Source organism: Labrus mixtus, chromosome 2 (assembly GCF_963584025.1).
Source record: "Labrus mixtus chromosome 2, fLabMix1.1, whole genome shotgun sequence".
NCBI classification, from domain to species: domain Eukaryota; kingdom Metazoa; phylum Chordata; class Actinopteri; order Labriformes; family Labridae; genus Labrus; species Labrus mixtus.
This window is the reverse complement of record NC_083613.1, coordinates 25,986,388-26,003,751: the sequence shown is the minus strand read 5'-3', so window position 1 is coordinate 26,003,751 and position 17,364 is coordinate 25,986,388. Positions and strand designations below refer to the sequence as shown.

The 17,364-nt window shown below is 37.7% G+C and overlaps 2 protein-coding genes across 3 annotated transcripts; one reads left to right on the top strand and one right to left on the bottom strand.

Moving 5' to 3' along the window:
* The first annotated feature begins 4,928 nt into the window (after positions 1 to 4,928).
* Positions 4,929 to 8,686, top strand: si:ch211-145b13.6 (ecto-ADP-ribosyltransferase 4). 2 transcript variants are annotated; one of them, XM_061058807.1, is made up of 4 exons: positions 4,929 to 5,062; positions 5,285 to 5,384; positions 5,500 to 6,230; positions 8,209 to 8,686. In XM_061058807.1, exons 2-4 carry the CDS (start codon positions 5,325 to 5,327, stop codon positions 8,273 to 8,275), a joined length of 858 nt encoding a protein of 285 aa, XP_060914790.1. In that variant the 5' UTR covers positions 4,929 to 5,062; positions 5,285 to 5,324; the 3' UTR covers positions 8,276 to 8,686. The 2 variants fall into 2 exon arrangements, with proteins under 2 accessions (XP_060914790.1, XP_060914780.1); XM_061058797.1 differs by lacking the exon at positions 4,929 to 5,062 and having other exon boundaries at positions 5,193 to 5,384.
* Positions 8,687 to 10,694: 2,008 nt separating this feature from the next.
* On the bottom strand, positions 10,695 to 16,997 carry tacr3l (tachykinin receptor 3-like). The gene is made up of 5 exons (XM_061058769.1): positions 16,581 to 16,997; positions 15,491 to 15,679; positions 15,139 to 15,289; positions 11,991 to 12,187; positions 10,695 to 11,888 (listed from the first exon to the last, which is right to left on the bottom strand). Exons 1-5 carry the CDS (start codon positions 16,946 to 16,948, stop codon positions 11,666 to 11,668), a joined length of 1,128 nt encoding a protein of 375 aa, XP_060914752.1. The 5' UTR covers positions 16,949 to 16,997; the 3' UTR covers positions 10,695 to 11,665.
* Between the last annotated feature and the right edge of the window lie 367 nt (positions 16,998 to 17,364).

Genomic DNA, 17,364 nt, shown 5'->3' with positions numbered 1-17,364 from the left:
ATCGTCGATAAAGCTAAAAAAAAGATTCAATATGTGGCTTCTGAGAGATCTGACTTTAAGAGTAACAACTTAATTAACAAAAGCAGAAGCACTGTTCAAGAAAGACATTACCACTGTTCCATATGTGATCCACTACTGGAGAAGATTTGTCCCAAATATCCAGTGGGAAAAAGGTTCGACCCTATCCTCCAGATACTTGATCACAAACAAACTTTGTGATGTCTGTTTTAAATTGATTAATCGGTGCTATCCCACAAAACATTATTTACAAAGAATGAAAAAACACATTGATGTTACCTGCTCCTTTTGTGGACTTGTTAGCGAAACACCAAGACACCTGTTTTGGAGCTGTCCCTCAACTGTTGTTTTTTGGAAAAATTTGGTTGGATATATTCGAAGTAAAATTCTTAAAAACTTTAATTTATTATACTTTATATTTTATTCTATATATATATATTTTTTATTATATATATATATTTTATTAATTTATTATACTTTATATTTTTGGTTTTTATGATTTCTTCAACTCGGAACTAAAACAGTGCCATATTATTAATCTTTTTATCATTTTGGCAAAATTTTATATCCATAAAAGTAAATTTGTGAACAGAAAACCTATTTTCAAACATTATTTTAATGAGCTGCGGTAGCCTACATAAAAACCATCCAGCACTCTGAGAACCCCAAGTCCCTGAAGAGTCTTGAATATTGTATTTATTTTAATTGTGTAAACTGATGACCCTTTCATTTCTACCCTTCGCTATGTTTTTACTTGTCTTAGTCTTTGTCAACCCATGGTAAGTTTGTTTGTTCTTAAATCTAACATTGTAACATTGTCTGCGTTTACAATAAAGTTGTAAAAAAAGTCAAATAAAATAAAAAATACTGAAGAGCTAATTAAATGTAACATTTTATATCATGTGAGGAGTAATTGTTTCTGTTTGAAAAAAAAACATGTTTGGAAAATAAAGAATTTTTTTTTTTTTTTAAATAAAAAAAAATACTGAAGAGCTATAACACTACATGGACTGAAAGACAAAAAGGCAAACCAAACCCTGGATTTCTGTGAAAAATTGTTACTGCATCCCTACTTTTCTGTTTTAGTTTTAGTTAAGTTTGTTGATACCCCTATGTATATAGTTGTACATATAGATGTAGAGTTTGTGTGTCTTGTGTTGTAATTGTCTTTGTCTTTAAACAATAAAAAAAATAAACTACTGAAGAGCTGAAGAGTTGTAAAATAGAAAATAGTTATAACAGTCGCTTTGGTTTGAAAATAGTTTCACGGACACATGCACGCAAAAAAAGAAAAGAAAAAAGGAATCTGAATTCTGACATTAAAGTCACAATTTAGCTAATTATTCCTACCAATAAACTGACTTTATACTAAAGCCTCATCCAGTTTGAATCTATATCCTATCAGAGGATTGGATATTCTCAAACAATAGTGAATAAAAAAAATTGCAGCTACCATGGACTTGCATTGAAAATCAACAAATCGAATCTCCATCTGGCTCACATTGTACCTGGAAGTAAGGACGTGAGGGGTATCAGGAAGTGGAACATAACTTTGCTGGCGTAAGCTGCTAACAGGAAACTGGACATCATAATTAATAATAAACAGTCATCAGACATGTAGGCTGATTTTGATTTCAATGAACCTCAGATGTTTCTGTAGACTTCCTATTACACCCTCAGTCTGACTCCATGAAAACAACACAGTATACAGTCATCAGACAAATATGCTGATTTTAAGGTCAATGAAACCTCAGAGATTTCTGTTGACTCCCCATTGCACCCTAAATCTGACCTCAACATTACTTCCTGATATAGATTAATGGACATTGGCAACCAAATCTGATCCCTTATTTGTACACCAAGCTTTAGCCAAATGGACATTAATTAATGTACGTCCTTAACATAGATTATGTTGTAGTTTTAGGTTATGTTTTTTTTTTTGGCTTGGACCTTTTTGGTTTTTAAGTCTTTTGGAACACTAGAAAGACCGGCATTCTATCACTACAAAGGCCATAGCGGTCATTTTGACTGTTTACGAATTATTTGCATATCATTTCAATAATCAATATGAAATATAAGAATAAATGGATCTGTAATGTTGTGAAAGGTATAATAAACTTCAGGACACAAACATTCAATGCTAATGAATTTGAAATTTGAATAGTTTATCGACAACCACGGGAACAGCAGCCGGCGTTTTGTTGCGAATAGGAATGATCTCTGTATCATTCTCAAGTTCAATCTCAGAGCCCGTGTCAGATGAAGTTTCGAGAGACCAGGAGACATCACTTTCCGTATCCGAACCTGCGCCTCCATCAGACTCTGCCTCATCAAGGCTCTGGAGCATGGCTAAAGCCTCTGTGGCAGCAATCCTCCTCCTTCCTGACATTTCTATTCTGTTCTAAATCAGATCCTAATTTACTCTACTCTGCCTTTTCAATGTTGATTAATTCAAATGTATGTCTCCTATTCTTTCTATATGGTTTTAGGCGTGTAAGCTTTCTTTCCTCCTTGGCTCGAGCGTCATAAACAATAGTTGCTAGGCAACAGCGATGCGCACCTTCAAGTAGTGGTGGGCGATATAACGATCTTAGATCGTGAAGGATTTTAACTTGCTGACGATCTGCCAAAGCAGAGAAATCGTAGAACCGGGCTAATGTGTTTATTTTATCATGCTGCAGTTTATGCTCCTACACAGACAATGTGTATGAGTCCTTTTTTGCTCCGCAGCGGTGAAAACGAAACTTAAAAGTAAAGTCCGCAAAAACAACTCCATCTCGGTTATATGCAACTGTTCTGATATTTTTTATACTCAGACAGTCAGGGGAGATATAACCCTGATGTTTAAAATGTTGCTGTCGGTGTTTTCTGCTCTCTCTCGGTTTTTAAAAGTTACTATCAAGCTTCTCCACCTGAAGCTCACCTGTTGTGATAACTGAATTTATAGGGATTACACTAAACGACGTTACAAAGCAGCAGGCAGGTGAGAGTGAGTAACCATGGTGACTGTCTGTCTGTCAATCAACAATGTCCCGCCCCCTCTATGAATTAAACTCTTCTGTCAGTAAAACTCACTTTGATCATGTGTCACAGAATGAACATATTCTGTAATGTGTTTGATTATATATAAACAAAACTAAAGTTAGTCCAATAATGTCATAAAAAACAACAAAGGCTGCAGAGCCTGTATGAAGCTACAGCTGTAGGAACTCTGCAGGGCTAAAATAGAACAGAAACACAAGAACTCGAAGTCTACATGTTTTTAAATGAATGCATCACTGCGTGAAAATGTTCCTGATGAACATAAAAAGAGGACACATAACTAAATCATAATTTCTAAGTGGTGAGGAAAACCTTCAAATTGTGCATAAATATTGATCAAATCGAGGGAAAGACATTTCTGTTGCTAAAGATGTTTTGGGTGAGAGACCTCCAGACCTCCTACAAAGATGTTTTTCAAATAGATTAAACTTGTCAGTGCAGTTTTTGTGCATTTAAAAACATGAGTTTGGTTGAACTGGTCAGCAACTTACAAATTTGTCTAAAGAACAGTATGAAAAAAATTGTGATAAAATCGTGATCGTGATTTTGCCAAAAAAAAATTGTGATATGATATTTTTCCCATATCGCCCACCTCTACCTTCAAGAGCGGGAAAAAGTAGCGAATACTGAAATGATACACTGGCTATAATGCATGCAGTCAATAAGACCGCTATGGACTTTCAAGGTAGAAATACTCAAAACTCTTTTGTGTTTTGTGTTTTTGATTAAAATAAAAATGCTAGAATAAAATACAGACACATTTAGGAAAAGTCATGTTCCTGTAGTTACATAGGTTTTATTTTAAGTAAGTTATTACATTGCAAAATTAAAAAACAGTCAAAATGACTGCCTTGGTCTTTCTAGTGTTGAGCTTTGATTGTTTTCATTCTCTACAATACTTGACAGCATTTTGCATTGTTGCTCATCTAAGGTAAGAGACTGAGACCCCTCGGGATATGGTGACAATTAGGTACAGTTTTGGACAAAAAGACTAAGCAATGTTGAATTGAAAGATGCATTGGAATGGGTTTTCCTCAGCTTGATTCATGCTCCATTGATGCATGTAGTGCTTGAATTAGCCAATTTTTTTTTAAGTGACCAGCTAAGGATTAAAATATAACAGTGTTTAATACTTGGGTTTAGTGTGAAGGTCTCTGAAGCTGCCCTTACATTCAATACAATAATTTATTGTCCGTCAGGGGGAGATTTGTTGTCACAGCTTTGCACAGTTGGTACACAGGTATACATAAATGATAACATGGCACAGGAAGAAGAAGACACATACAGCCCTTGTAATAATTTCCTTCACTTGAGTAGGGAGGGGCATCAAAGAAAATGTTACATATTTGCCTTCAACACTTTCAATGTTAAATTTAATATTCTTTAACACCAGAGATTTTTTCTCAATTACAGGAAACTTCAAAGTAATCGTTTATTTTATAGTGAATTAAATCTTGGCTGGTTAATTCATAGCAGTAACTAATCAACTATAGGGAGTAACCTAGCAAATTAATAATGGTAAATCAAACATTTTGATATAGGCCTAAGTGTATTTCTCTTGTCATTTAACAATCAAAGCTAAATAATAGCCCGCTTTAAATTTCCTATAATAGATTATCCTCATTTTGGCCCTTTCGGAACAGATTTGCATTCTATTTTATCCTTATGTATGTTAGAATCTTAATTAAATAAATACATAGTTTGAAGCCAAACGTTTTAACTAAAGATTAATGTTTGTTGCACGCTTGAACCAGGTGCGAACCAGTTTAGTTGATCTGTTTTGTGAAAAATCAGAAGCGATCTAGAGTAACACAGAAGCTTGTAGAGAACAAACCAGAGCGCCTGATGGAGTGCTATTTGCTTCCTCAGGAAAGGCAAAAATGTCTTGCTTGCTGAGATAAGGTTTTCCACTTCCTACTGACAGCAAAAGATCACACCCTGCAGTTTTGTATATCGCTATCATTTTTCAGTTGCTCCCAGAGAGTAATTATCCCTGGTGAAGGTAGGTTCCTATAAGCTTTTTCAACATTTGCTTTTCAGTTAAACTCTAAATCTCATGTGCTTATCTGTGTGGAAGGGCGGCATGCTGATAACTGTAGAGGGCTTGTCTAAACAAAGTATTGGAGCAACAAGCCAGCTCATCCCATTTCTCAACTATAGAGTCATAGGCTGTTAATCAAGTTTGATCCTGCAAACTTTTTCATAGTATTAATTTATTTTTCAGCCATTCGTGTGCAGACAAGAGACAAGAAGACTCTTTTAAAATGTGGGCTACAAGAAAGCTGCTTCTTGCTGCGTTCATTTTCACAGTTCTCTCCTTCAAAGTGAGTATTATTTCTCTCACAAAGACTCATCCAAGACTTGTTGTTGTGTTAAGATTGATTGGCACACATCCTCTGAATTTTTAAATGAAGTTTCAAACTCTATTTATTTTCAAAGGGGACAGCAGAGAGCAAAAAAGTAGGCCTACTGGACCGGGCCCCTGATGCTGTAGATGACCTGTACACAGGATGCCGAGAAGAGGCAATGAAGAAGTTAATCAATTCAGAGCTGTTAACACAAGAGCTGGAGCGTGATGAGGGATTCAAGAAAGCATGGGGTAGAAATAACGAGTGTCAAAAGCTGATCTCTGGAGGAACTAGAGAACACACTACTGCACTTTCAGCTATGGCCAATGGAGACTCAGACTTTAAAAAGACCTTTAATGAGGCTGTGAAGACGATGGGTGTAAACGCTAGCACGTATGAAAACTCCTTCCATTTCAAGTCTCTTCACTTCCTGCTCATGGATTCATTGAAGCTTGTACAAAATCTGAACGAGAAGCAGTGTAGGACTGTGTACTTAATCACAGAACAAAAAATCTCAGCACAAGTCGGCTCTGAGGTGAGATTTGGAGAGTTCACCACAGTTTTCAAGAGCTACAGTGAGCTAAAGAAACTGGAAGACTGGCACGAGCAAGTCATTTTTAACATTACCTCTTGCTTCTCTATTAACCTGGACAAGACTGTTTGCGGTCAGGATTCAAATATGGTACTGTTATCTCCAGCTGAAGTGTTCATTGTGCAGAATGTGACTGAAGTAAATGACCCAGTCAATGAGGACGAATACACTGAGATCGTTCTGGAAAAACCAAAACTGGACAGCTCGCACAACTGTTACATGTTCTCACGGTAAGACTCAGAATATCTTATTAACATTATCTATTTTTAAGGATTACTAACTGTTATGTGCTTGAAATTTAAAGTTGATATTTTTTTATTTTTTAAATGGAGTGGAAAACATAGCATTTCTTTAACCACAGGAGAAATCTCTGCAACCAGATGTTTAAAATCATTACAAAGTTCATTCATTTTAACATGTAAATTCGAAATGCTCTTCACTCACAATAGCCCTTTTAGATCCAAGCCTGCAGTACATAACGAAAACCCCTGAAAACCTGGTCTCAGATCATTGATATAAGCAATGACAAAATAAGCAACAATAAACACTCTTTGTTTGGGTAAAAAAGTTATCTAAGAGTGTTTGTTTTTTCAGTGTACAAATGCAGCATAGTTGCATTTTTTCGGCCCTTAAAAGTGGTTTGCATTCTTCTGCAAATGGCCAACAGGAAATGTGTCAATCTCTTGAGGCTATTTGAAATAAATTCCAAGCTGCAGTTACAACTTCCGGGTCTATTGTGTCCCAAAGACTATTTCAGCATCTGATTACAATGGAAAGAGTTCCCTTTAATGGAACTGTTCAAAAGCACTTATTAATAAAATCCTTAAAAAAAAGTTTTTTTTTCTTAGGAATAATGAATGTTCATCTTTAGAAAACACAACTAGGTTTGCTCTATGGGTCACATGATGCGTATCCAAAAGATTTGTATAAATGAAAACAAACTTTGGCTCCATTTGCAGCTTTTATGTTAATTAACAACGACCCGTTGGTTTATTACTCCCTGTTTGAAGTTATTTTAAGACTTACAATTTGGCCATCCTGGAGAAACATATTTGAATCAAATGGACAATAATGATACGTCTCTACAACTAGCAAAATGTCTATAACTGGCAGCCAGGCTCTACAGCATACCCAGCTTTATTATCTATTTTACTGTGTTGAATATGTGTATTTTGCCTGATTGGCAAAATACACATAGCAAGTGTCTGCTGTCCCTTAATAGCAGGCCGCTGTTAAAATAACAGACCGTTACTAAGAAGAGCAGACTGTTGCTAGGGACGCAGATCTTGGCCTTCAACTGGAACTTGTAAAGTCTTGAAATCATGCTGTGAAGTCCTAAAGGGAAGGCTTGGCATTCAAGTGGTATTCTTGTGGGAGCACTGTTGCTAGGCAAAGGCAACACAGATGCCAAAAGATTGCTTGTTTTCTTCCTGGCTTTCGAACATTTGATTGGTTCTTTGTATTTAAACCCCAACATGGAGGAACAAGAGACAAGACGACAAAGTTTAGAGTTTAGAAAAATGAAACTCACGTTGTTGTGAACACCAAAAGAGCGGGGTGTTGTCTCTTCTCTAGACCACAGGAAACACAACCTCATAGAGTATGAAGGCAACATAAGTGTTATACTATTTATCTGTGGAAAGAAGTCCAGTTAATTTGACATCAAGTTCAAATATAACAGAAACTTTCTATGGGATATGATGTTGTTGACCAGGACCAGGCAGAAAAATACATACAGGTGCTGCGCTGACGAATGCAGATCGGTTCACCTTCTCTCACTTCAGGGAATGAATCAAACTTAAAATGCCAAAGTACAGTAGGCCTAGTAGTCTGTAGGCAGACACGTGTAAATTATGAGTATGGTTTGATCAGACGGCAAACAGCTGCAACATTTTTGATTGACATGTTGCCAACTCCTAAAAGGTGCTACCAAGTAGATGACACTACCTGTTTCCAGTTTAGCCCCGCCCACTTAGTAAGAAGAGGCCAGAAATACAGAAATCTCTAGTGTGAAATAAAACTTTTCTAGCATAAGAAGAAAAAAATCATCTTCTTGTAGGCAAGTTACGAATGAAGAACTTCAAGGTGTAATGATTTTATATAATTCATTAAGATATTCATGTCTCTCTCTCTCTCTCTCTCTCTCTCTCGCCCCCCCTGTCTTCCTCAATCTCTAATCTCTCTCTGTCTCCGTGTCCATCTCTCCAGGTCTCCGGCTGATGTTTCCGCTCAGTGGCTCGTGTTGGTGCTTGTGGTTTTGATTCCTCTTTTTTAGCCTAGAACCGTTCAATCAGGATCTTGGGCTGCTCTGAGTCTTATTACAATAAAAAGCACTGCTGTGTTAGTACATTTCAACAATGAACAACTGCAGATCAACGTGCTGCCTGCTCTTCTCTCCTGCATACATATGTAATCAAACTACTTTTTACAATATTCAATACAGGCTGACGCAAAATATATCAACATAGTCCTATATGAAAAACAGCCATTTTTTAAATCTGGTTACTTAAAGGGGTATTGTATGCTCTTCTTATAGTTTACCTCAGAAGAATGACAGAAAATGAGTGTAACTAAATAAGGTTGTCTGTATTTTAACTGCAGAAATATGAGACTTTCAGCTGATCATATCAGCTCACATGAGCTGAGCTTTAAGAATATATGAAGAAATAAACTGCTTGAACTGTAACTGTATCTCTTGCTTCATGACTTTTAAACCCCCTCCATTACTAATTACTCTATCAGTTTTCTACCTGTGAAGTCCAAACAAACTATTAAGATTGATCCCAGTCAGCTAACTTTTAGATGCTGACCCCGAGATATGTCAGTAAATTGGAATCATTTTACACATGAAATTCACATCTAGAACATCGAGAACATCTAGAGTCCCCTTGGAAATTGAAAATGTGTCTGCCCTCTGTGTTTCTTGTTTTGCTGTGTTAAGTACATTTCTGGGAGTCAACCTTTTTGGCAGTGGGTGTTAAGCTTCCTGTCTACACGGTGTGAAGACAGCACATTAGAAAAAGTAATCATCAGCATGTATGAGTTAGCGAGAGGGGACAGCCTTGAATTTAACAAGGTGCAAACACCAAAATCCTAAATATGATTATATATTTATTTATATTTATATAAGATATTTATATATATTTATATAAGAGCCTCATCTGTGCAAAACATGTCTGTCAACACCCACTCTGCTTAAAACAGCTTTCTAATTATTCCACGGCTTAGGTTTAAATGTTTCCATTGATGACAGTGAGTTTGGTAACATTTAAAAGCAGGCTGGCTTGGAGAGACCCAAAGCTGAACTCTAGCATGTACTATAAACTGTACTGTAACTCTACCAGTGCAGATTGAATTAAGATTGCAGATTAATGAGTTAAAAGGAAATTAATGATCACCAGCACTTCTTGAATCAACTGTTTAAGTTATATATATATATATATATATATACATATATATTTTTTTTTAAACTTAAACAGGGTTACAGGAATGCTACAGATGCCTGTCCACTGCAACAACAGATCATGAGTTTAGGTGCTGCTGCTCGGCATATAAAACACTTATAAATCCTGTCAATTCTACACTATCTAGCATCAAATGTAAAATATAAAAAAATTGAATTTCTGAGTACAGGCCTATCGAGATTTAGAAAAAGAATAAATCCCGTCAGATTCTGAGAAGGACTGAAAACAGTGTTGTTGATGGCCATCCTGCACAGCAACACATGTAAATGTCTTCTGATAGATTACAGATCCCACAGTGGATGATCACACAAAGAGAGTTTTTATTGTATTTTCACATCATAAAACAACGATAAAACATTTACTGACTTCAAATTTCTTAAGATTGGCGCCTCTGTGTGGACTTTTCCTCACCTGTGTACATGTAAAGGATCATACTGAGCAGTAAACAGTAACTCTTATAAACAGACAGTTATACATGGCACTTTGTGTCCCTAACTAGCTACTGTAAGCACTTGTGAAATTACATTCTCTCATAAATTCAGCAGACAGAATAATATATTATCACTATCCTATAAAGAGATTTAAGAACGTTAAAGCTGGATAAGGAGAATCATACTAGCATTAAATATATGACCACAGTATCATGTTATATAACTACAACACGTAATATTCAACAAAAATGTCAAAAGCAGCTTAAAGTCTTTAGTTTAGCCCACCATGTATCATGTGGAAATGTCCCAAAATATAAATAAATATATAAATAAGAGTGGTTGATTCACAATGAGCTCAGTCAGACATGGAGTATTTGTGTTTTTTTTTTCTGTTGACACAAAAATATCTAGATTAATATAAATCAGAAATATATTGAAGAGCGATTTTATTTGATAGTTAGGTCATTTAAAATGCTTGAATGTATTATATATAAAACCAAAGCGTCAAGTTTTAACTTCGTCACAGTCAAAATGAAACAAATCCAAGAAAGCAAAGAACACGCACACGTGTAACATCCATTAAAGCAGTTATTGTGTTTTGAATGACCGATTCATTCAAGAAACACTAAACACTCTTCTGTGAAACTACAATACAAAAACAATCATCATTCAAATACCTGTCTCATTAGCTGAAATTACTTTTCTGTGAATTTTGAAAAAACATCTAGCCTCAAACTCGGCCTATTTAAAGAAACTAACGAACCTCCTGAGGATGCAGCTAAAGACACAAAAAGTGAAAAACAGCATTTAAAACATTAAACTCAGCCAACTAGCCTAGGAAGTAGGTGCGAATTACATCAAACTATCACTTTGAAAAGAGAAATTCCTGCACACTTTTCTTGCTCGGCATCACCAATTTATTGGAAAGAATCACAACGTTTCGGTCTCTCTGAACCTTTGTCGAGTATGTTCAGAGGGACCAAAATGTTCTCACGTTCATTTGATATTTTTTTTTGTAAATTGGTCATGCCGTGTATGTTTGTGCAGGAGTCTTTCCTTTAAAAAAATGGCACCTTGAAATAAACCCTATAAATAAATGAAAGGCATCAAAGTCTAAAGATATCAGATCATTTGTCACTAATAACAGAACAGGGAGACAAACGCTTTTATTATTTAGCAAATTGGATTACGTTTCAATATGTTTTTTCTATTTTTGCTAAATTGGAAAAGGACTCATTACTCAGCCTATTATTTCACATTAAGGAACATTTGGACCACAAACAGTCTTCAGGAGTTGCTGGACTAAAAGTTGTAATTGGATGTACAGATATATCTTGTGGGTTTGGCAGTTGCAACGTTGTTTTCTTACATTTCTCGGCAGGTGTTTAGCTGGTCAAAAGCAGTTATATCACAGACTCTAAAAACATGTTATGTCTTTGTGTTCAGGCTGGAGTTAGCGCACCGTATTTCCTGTGTAGGCTGTGTGTCACATTTGTTGATGCATGACTCCCATCAACAGGCCAAGCTGCAAAAACAATACAATAATCCTGTTGAAACAAACGCATCAACGTCTTTTTAAAACCCAGGGCAAGATCGAGCCGACTCTCCAGCTCCCCCTCCTGGTCTGATTATCTCTGTGGCAATATGACAAATTCAAACATTTGAACCACACCCATTTATCTGCTTTTTAAAGTACATAAAAACAATCCTGTCAGCATTTCTCATAATGGTTAAAAAAAAAAACTTTAAAAGTGTTGTGTGGACTGAGAGCTAACTGTTTTTATTGTTAGGCTCAGAGTTGAGTCTTGACCTGTTTCCACGGGAACAGAGACTCTTGTCTTTGCTGAGGATGCTGGTGTCGACTCGGGAGAGGGTGCACATGCTGCTCTGGTTCCCGGGTCGAAGTCTCGTGTTTTGAAGCTCAAGCTCATCGTAGGAAGAGACATGCACAAAGGGACACCAGCGGAACGCACGCTTAAATCCAGCACGGAACCTGCAGCCACAAATCAACCTCTCTGAAGGTGAGTTTGATTCTGAGTGTAACCTGAATATACATAAATGTTTTGTGTTGTTCAGGAAGCTTGCTTGTACTCACCTGCTGTTGAGGCAGCAGTAGATGATGGGGTTGTACATGGTGGAGCTCATGGCCAGCCACAGCACTGACAGGTAAACCTGCTGGATGTACTTCCACTTGCTCAGACTCTTGTTGAGACCCGTCACGATGAAGTAGACGTGATAGGGCAGCCAGCAGAGGGCAAAGGTCACCACCACGATGATCATCATCTTCACCACCTGCAAGAGAAAGTAGAAGTGCTCATATTATTACAGGACCGTGTGAGTGCAACTACACATTAAAGAAAATGTTGTATGTAGTGAACACGTTGGTATGGACTACAGTGTAAACAACTTTCAGGCTATAAGAGCGAACAATGTGCTGAGAGGTTCTGAAACACATCATAGGTTTGCACTGCACAGTTTGGACATGGTTCATTGTGATATCTGATATCTGGATTTAGTTGATTTACAGACACTAGTGGTTATGTTCAGAGCAAAAAGCAGAGTTTTACCAAAAGGTCTGCAAAAGATGATTTTAAGTTAAGAAGATGAAGAACAAAGGAGAATATTTAAGTTTAAGCATCAGTTTGTACGGACAACTTTAAACAGATGTGTAGCCTTTTTCCGTTGTTGGGATCAAACTGTGAAATTCTTTAAAAAATGATTTGAAGAGCTGTGTGAACATATTTTAGTTTAAGAAAATGAACAAATAGAGAATTGTTGGACATTTATGAAATTGGAAGCAATGTGTTTTTTCCACGTCATTTATGTGGAAGTGAAGTCAAAGACTTTGAATTGTCAGATTTGTTTATGTTGCCGTGATGTTGGTTGCCGAGTGATTGTAACAGGACAGACCATCTGGATTTGTCTTGTTTTCTCTTTGAGTGAGGGGCAGGCGAAATAAGACTTATTCTTCTCCCTGCTCCTTTTTCGAACACGGATGGGATACAATTGTGGACAATGAAACACGTTTGGGATAAAATGGTGGATCATTTTCTGTGAATGTTGTGTGTTTTGACTATGCGGAACAAATAAAAACTGAAATGAAATAAAGTCTGGTCGTTTTAATAGTTTTACAAAACGATTCACTGAACGGTGTGACGTCTCCTCACCTGTACAAACATCCAGTAAGGGAGGCGAAACATATTTTACTTTGATTTTACTGTGATTTTGAATGTTAAAAGCACTAATAGCTCTTTTTATCCACATTGTGTTGAAGTAGCGCGTGTCCCTGTTTCCCCCATTCTGTTCACTTTGGTTTTTCCATTAAACAGGTCCAGAATGGCTGCCGTGGGAAGGAAAGAAAAGGTCAGTGATGACGCAGCGGACGCAGCGGACGCAGCAGGTTCCAGGTGAAGCGGCTGAGAGAGCGACACAGAAGCCATCAGCACAATGCCGAGCTGTGGGGGGTTAAAAGGAGCTGCCGGGTATTAAAGCCTCGACAGAAGCTCATCTGGAGGACGGAAATGAGAACGACTTCTTCTTATCTCAGGCCCAGATGGCATTTAGTCAGCGTGATATTGTCTTGTAGCTTTGTTTCCTGACATTTATGAAATCTCTTTCATCTCTCACAGCTCAATTTTTCCAGCAATCTGTGCGTCTGATGAATCTTTTCAATAAAGCTCTCCAAAAGATTGTATATGGCAGACCTGCACCTGTCACCTATGCATCAGTCTCTATTTCTGTGCACAGCGTGTGAGCGTTGTGTGTGAATTAGTGAGTTTGTGGTACCAAAAAATATTAAGTCTACCGGGAAATTTAAGTCAAACCTTAAAGTTTTTTTATTTTGCATCAAACATTATTCTGTCTGTTGATTTAGACCATTGAATCACTTTTTAGGAAATGATTTGCCAAATGTGTTTTTAAAATTTAATTCCAAACATCTTTTTTTTTATCACCGAATACCTCCAACCTTCAACCCCTTCACTCTCTCTGACTAATCCGACACGTTAACATGCCGTATTTGTGATGTTTTATCAATAAACTGAATTCTTTAGCGTTGATCCACGGCGTTCGTGATAGACTCTCGTCATTACATCTGTGATGACCTTAATCCCAGTTTAACCGCGGAGACCCTCGCAGTCGCTGCTGTGGGGCTCACTGAGCAGTCTGAGCGATGACATGGAACATAAGAGGAACAAGTCTCTGTGGACACTTTACTCTTCTGAGGCTGCAGTCTGCGATTAGATAACACGTTACAAAAGGAGATATTACCAGAACCTGTACAAACTACAGTCCTTTATCTGTTCTGTGTTTCAGCTCGTAGAGGGAGCACTAATGGACTGAACAGCTCTGCATGATACCTTTCACAGGTTTCCAGTGTAAGTGGTCCAAAGTATTCTGTCACACTGCAAAGCTGATTGTATTGTGTTGTGTTTCCTCCCCGGCTGGCACAGATCACACTAACCATGTGGACTGATGTGCAACTGTTCCAAGGAGATTATTCCCTAATAAGAGGATATCAGAAGTTTCTTTGTATTAACACGGTAAGAATGTGTTTGATAATCTGGCTACAATGTCTTCATTTTCTGCAACACCACAGACGCTCTTTGGATCTTAAAGCTTTTGTAACATTTTAAAAAATTGAGGCTGATCTTTTCTGTAGAATTGGTGCTGTTTCTTTTTTTTTTTTTTTACAGGCTCTCAACGTGCAGACACTTTCCAATGTTGACCCTGAGTTCTTAATCTGCCGACAAAGATTCAACATTTAGTATCTCTTTCGGTAAATCTTTTTTTTTCACTCACTGATGAAGTGGTTAGTAGTTCCCCTAAGGTCCACACAAAATGAATCAATACCACAAGAAGAGGTCAAACATGTCAAATTAAAATATCATACCACAAGTGAAATAACTCTTAAAATGAAACAACAAAATACAATGTAGAACTTCAATGGAAACTAAAAAAGTCACCATGACAAAAAAATATCTCCAATTTTTCTTATTTTTATTTTAAAGTCTGAACCCATAAAATTACGTTTGTAAGACTCAGAGAGTGGTTTTATTACACTTAGACTCAAATGCTGTCCTTTGAAAAGTCAAACTTGTCTTAGTAGATCACCAGGTAAGTAGAAACGAATGATCATACTGACTCATTTAGGATTTGAAAGACTATGCTTGTGTACTTCTCCTTAAATCAAACTTGAGTAAAAAAGTGGTCGTAACAGTGCTGAAGTGAAATGTGCTGTTTACCTTCCGTTTAGCCCGGAGCTGTCCGTGATAGTTTTCAGACGAGTCTCCTGGGATCTCCCCTCCCCACAGAGTCACTCCCACGATGGTGTAAGTGATGCCCATCACCACTAGGGGCAGCACGTAGACCAGAACGGTCACAATAATATGATACCTGCAAAACACATCACAGGACTGAATTGTTTCTATGACAAGTAGCATGAAGAGAGGATGAGCAACAATGACACGTCTGGAGTTAAACAACTAGAAGATGAACTGAGAAATATGCACACATAAAAAAAGATTAAAGCCTAGCGTTGCCATGACAATGATCATAAAGCTTGACATAAGGGGGGGGGGGGGACTTGGTTCTCACATGAAGGAATCGTCTGCCATGCGGGGCCAGGCCACGTAGCAGAGGGTCCTGCGGGGCAGCGTTCGGATGGTGGAGAAGTAGCAGAGAGGGAAGGCCAGAACCACGGCCAGACTCCAGATACACACGATGACTCCCGTGGTGGCCTTCGCCGACAGACGAGGCTTCAGGGGATGGATGATGGCCATGTACCTGCAGGTCAGCCATCACACCATGAGCCTGAACGATTGCTTTACTTTGCCGGAAAAATCTAACAAACTCGATACAAAACGTTGCTTTTATCTCAGCTGGATTTTGCAGAATAGATCTCACTCTCAGATGATCATCAAGTAAAGAAGTTCAAAGCTGTTAGAAGAATGAGTCAACGGTTTAAGTGTCACACCTCCTGAAAGCACTCAAGAGACCTATTAAGTCATGAGTAACAATGATGAGTACATTAAAGAGAGATTATTGTAATAGTCATAATGCTATGAGCTGTTACAGAGGTAACTTGACACTAAAGACCTGCAAACCTAGTCGAAAAAAGTAGCAAAAACAAGTCGGGCAATAAGATTCTTTAGAAAAACGTGTTTGCTTCAAATATTCTATTTTACATCTGAATCCAAGATTTACAGTAAAATAACACAAAAAATAATTGATTGCATTGCAGTATGTTAAAGTGTATCAACAATTTATTGTTCGATACCTCTTTTCTTCTTCTGATAGCCTACATATTGTATTCTACCTGAATGTTCTTGTCTTATCTGTCCTATTCCTCAGCTGCTGCTTGAGTCTTGTCCTGCACTGGTAATGCAGATGCTTCGTTGTTTTCTAAAATGACAATAAAGATTTGAATCACACCGACTTAATGTATGCGATCTTGAAATCACAAATCCTTTTTATGCTGACCCCTGCAACATTTGCAGGAGGTTTTGTGTGTATAGGCCTATAACCTAAATGTTTAGTCAGCCAAATTAAAAAGATAATGAATTAAAGGTATATTGAACATAAACTTTGATATTTCTCGTTGGCAAATAGTCTCATAGCAGCAGACACTTACGGAGACAGATAAGCATCAATAAAACACATTGATTTTATATATTCCTCTTCATACCTGTCCATAGCTATCGCTGCCATGCAGTAGATGCTTGCGAACACCGCGGTGACTGGGAAGAAGTTGTGAAACCTGCAGTAGATTTCTCCAAAGTACCACTCTCCGTGCGCAGCGTAGATGAAGTTGATGAGGGTGTTGAACGCCGCCATGGACGCATCGGAGAAAGCCAAGTTCAGCAAGAAATAGTTTGTGACAGTTCTCATCCGCTTGTGAGCCAGGATGATCCAAATCACGATCAAGTTTCCGAAAACCGCCACAGCGAGCACAGTGCTGTACAGCACCGACCACAGGGCGATGCGCCACGCGGGCTGCACGAACTGGTTTGTGTGGTTACTGGTGGTGTTGGTTTCATCCCGTTCAGAGGCCATTCCTCAAGTGTCCTAACACTGAGAGCTGATCCTGATGGCACACGGCACAAATCAGTGTGGCACTTCGGATGGGCGACAAGAGAGAGAGAGAGACAGAGAGAGAGAGAGAGAGAGAGAGAGGTCCTGATGCTGCGTAAAGATCAGTTCATCAGCTTCGCTCTCTTTTTATATGGCACATATCCTTCTTGGTCAGATAGGCCTATCATGAGCACACGTGACCATAAAGGTCATTTAAAGCAAAATGTATAGCCTACATAGATTTAGGCTATATATATTATCTTTTTAACACTTAATAAAAAAAATGTGTAGAGATTAATACAATACTCAGGTCCCTTTGTTAAAGTAAATGTGTTACAAGAATGAAATGTTGCTACATTTGAAGTAGTCTAAGAATAAGAAAATGTATTCAAAATATG

Bases quoted from the DNA above. Each gene is read 5' to 3' on its own strand.
- si:ch211-145b13.6 (XM_061058807.1), top strand. From the start codon at position 5,325: ATGTGGGCTACAAGAAAGCTGCTTCTTGCTGCGTTCATTTTCACAGTT. The intron at 5,385-5,499 runs GTGAGTATTATT...TTATTTTCAAAG, and splicing joins TCACAGTTCTCTCCTTCAAA to GGGACAGCAGAGAGCAAAAA. The intron at 6,231-8,208 runs GTAAGACTCAGA...CCATCTCTCCAG, and splicing joins AACTGTTACATGTTCTCACG to GTCTCCGGCTGATGTTTCCG.
- tacr3l (XM_061058769.1), bottom strand. From the start codon at position 16,948: ATGGCCTCTGAACGGGATGAAACCAACACCACCAGTAACCACACAAAC. The intron at 15,680-16,580 runs GTATGAAGAGGA...GCTGACCTGCAG, and splicing joins GCAGCGATAGCTATGGACAG to GTACATGGCCATCATCCATC. The intron at 15,290-15,490 runs GTGAGAACCAAG...TGTGTTTTGCAG, and splicing joins ATGGCAGACGATTCCTTCAT to GTATCATATTATTGTGACCG.